At 41.9% G+C, this 2,480-nt stretch overlaps 1 protein-coding gene across 1 annotated transcript in view; it reads left to right on the forward strand.

The window, feature by feature from the left end:
- Nucleotides 1–2,219, forward strand: part of CXCL9 (C-X-C motif chemokine ligand 9) — an 8,957-nt gene extending 6,738 nt beyond the window's left edge. The window contains exons 3-4 of the mRNA XM_019623495.1: nt 429–513; nt 1,934–2,219. Coding sequence (XP_019479040.1) covers nt 429–513; nt 1,934–2,038 — 190 coding nt within the window. The 3' untranslated portion in view covers nt 2,039–2,219. The remainder of the gene's footprint in view (nt 1–428; nt 514–1,933) is intronic.
- The last annotated feature ends 261 nt before the right edge of the window (nt 2,220–2,480 follow it).

A 2,480-nucleotide genomic window follows, 5' to 3' on the forward strand; every position in this document is an offset into this window, starting at 1 on the left:
AGCCATTAGCGCTTGCTATTTTGAAAGCACCAGGAAAACTCCCCTTCTGCATTTATTCCAGTGCATCTGTCGACCTTTATTGAAGGAAACTCTTGCTAGTGTCTAAGATCCTCTCCACTTCAATCCTGCAGCATCTTTAAGCTCATCTTTGGGTGATTCTTTTGGCTTCTAGCAGAACAGCACGTCCCTTCAGCTTAGACCTTTGTGATCCTCAGATGGCCCCACTGGGCCTGGGCTCACACTCTGCCGGTTGTGGCTGCTGAGGCAGAGGATCAGTATGGGAGGCCTGAGCTGCCCTCGGGATAGGAATGAACAAAGGGGGCACCTGGGTAGATGCTGGGGTGTGAGGTGGGTGGGGAAAGGGGGGGCAGGGAAGAAGAAGAAAGAAAACAAAAAGTAAAAAAATCTTGTTGCTATTTCCCTGGCAGTGCTACACTGAAGAATGGGAATCAAAGATGTCTAAACCCAGATTCAACAGATGTGAAAGAACTGATTCAAAAGTGGGGAAAACAGGTTGGTGAAAGAAAGAACAAAATTTTCTTCCTCTTAAAAATTAACTTTGGAAGACAAAGAATCTATGTGATTCCTTTAAGGGTACATTTTTCATTCACATTACTGTGAATTATTTTGTCCTCCTATTTTGTCCCTAGAATGATGTTATCACCTTAAGGTATACTTGCCTTCTTGCATAGAGTATCACTTGTCTATCTCCCCCACTAGAAATTAGGTTCCATGAGGGTAGGAAGCTTACCTTTCTTATTCAACACAATAAATATGTATTGAATTGAATGGTGGACACAAAGGATAGAAAGGTAATAAGATATAGTACCTTCCTGCTGTAGCAGATATGCTAACAATTAATCATAGTACAATGTGAGAAATATAAAAATATGTGCAAGAATCTTGAAGATTATAGAAGGAGTAATTAACTTTGCCAGAGGGAGGTGCAGGGAGAAAGTGTTAAGGAAGACTCTCATATCTGATGACTTTGATTTGGATTGTGAAGGATAAGTATTAGATTGTCGGGAAAGTCATGACGTATTTTTTTCTGTTTTTTGTTGCAAAAATGCTTCATGACATTTCCGACAACCTACTAGTTCATGGGGGGTGGGGGGGCGGTAAGGACATCATGAAAAAACAAACAAACAGTAGAATCATGAGAGACCTTCCTGTGTTCAGGGAGCCTCAAGTAATGTGTCTGGAGTTTGTGAGGAGAGTGAAGAGATTGTGGTTAAAAAAAGTAGACTAGAATACTCTCCAGAGTGTATTCCAAGGCCCATGTCAACAAGCCCTGCCTTGTCAGCATGCTGGGAAGCCAAGCAGTTTGGAACCGAGCTGGACCTCGCAAGCTGCCCTGGCCATCCGCACGTTTATTTGAATCAGCCTACAGGCCCCACATACAATGTATCTGAGAGATCCATGCTGGTCATTTCTGGGGACCACCACTGGAGAACACTAGCATGTATCTTGTATGACATGCTAAGGAATTATGTTTGAAAAAGGACACTAAATATGGAGTTGGGAGCTTGGCTCCTGGAGTCTGACAGACTAGTAGTTCTGCCACATACTAGCTATGCAACTTTGGGCAAGTCAACCTCTCCAAATCTTAGTCTCCCCATATGTAAAAAGTTGATTATAATAGTACCAACCTCAGAAAGTTATAGTTTGGACAGGTGGGTCGTAAGCAAGGTTGGAGTGAAGGTAGTAATAAGCCAGGAAAATGGACAAAGAAGACCTGTTAGAAGGCTGTTGCCTCCTCTTCAAAGTGAGTGAAGTAGAGAGAATCAAAAGGAGCCTGTCTGAGAGTGAAGCAGCTTTAAATCGGTTGTGAGGATAAAGAAAAACTACAGTCTAGACAGTCCAAATATAATATAAGGGAGGAAAATATTGTAAGATAAAGAAACTTTGCCCTTTTTTTCCCCTCTCCTTGCAGGTCAGCCAAAAGAAAAAGCAAAAGAAAGGGATAAAACATCAAAAAAGCAGGAATGTTCTAAAAGTTAAAAGATCTCAACGTCCACGTCAAAAGAAGACTACATAAATGACCACTTTACCAACAAGATTTTGCGCTTAAAATGTCCTTTTTAATTATACTGAAATAATTCCAAAAAGGGATTGCGTCTTAATCTATAAGCTTGTTGATCTGACTAGAAAATTTAAAGCATCATTATGAAATTGTAATTAAAGCTAGAAAGTTGCTTTTAAAGTCCAAATGTTAAGAATTGTTAGAGGCTATAGTTTTTTCTTCCATCTCCAACTAACTGAATTTCATCACGCTTAAAAGCAGGAACTTAGTAACACCACATGTGGACACATGCCTCCCACTACATCCCACAAACAACAGCTGCCTGGGAGAGCAGCCCTAGGCTTCCCACATCGCAGACGGCAGTCTCCAGAGAGTATCCCGTCAGCAAGCCCCAGCATGCTGGGAAGCCAAGCAGTTTGGAATCGAGCTGGACCTCACCAAGCTGCCCTGGCCATCG

Source organism: Hipposideros armiger, unplaced genomic scaffold, assembly GCF_001890085.2.
Source record: "Hipposideros armiger isolate ML-2016 unplaced genomic scaffold, ASM189008v1 scaffold_552, whole genome shotgun sequence".
Lineage (NCBI taxonomy): Eukaryota > Metazoa > Chordata > Mammalia > Chiroptera > Hipposideridae > Hipposideros > Hipposideros armiger.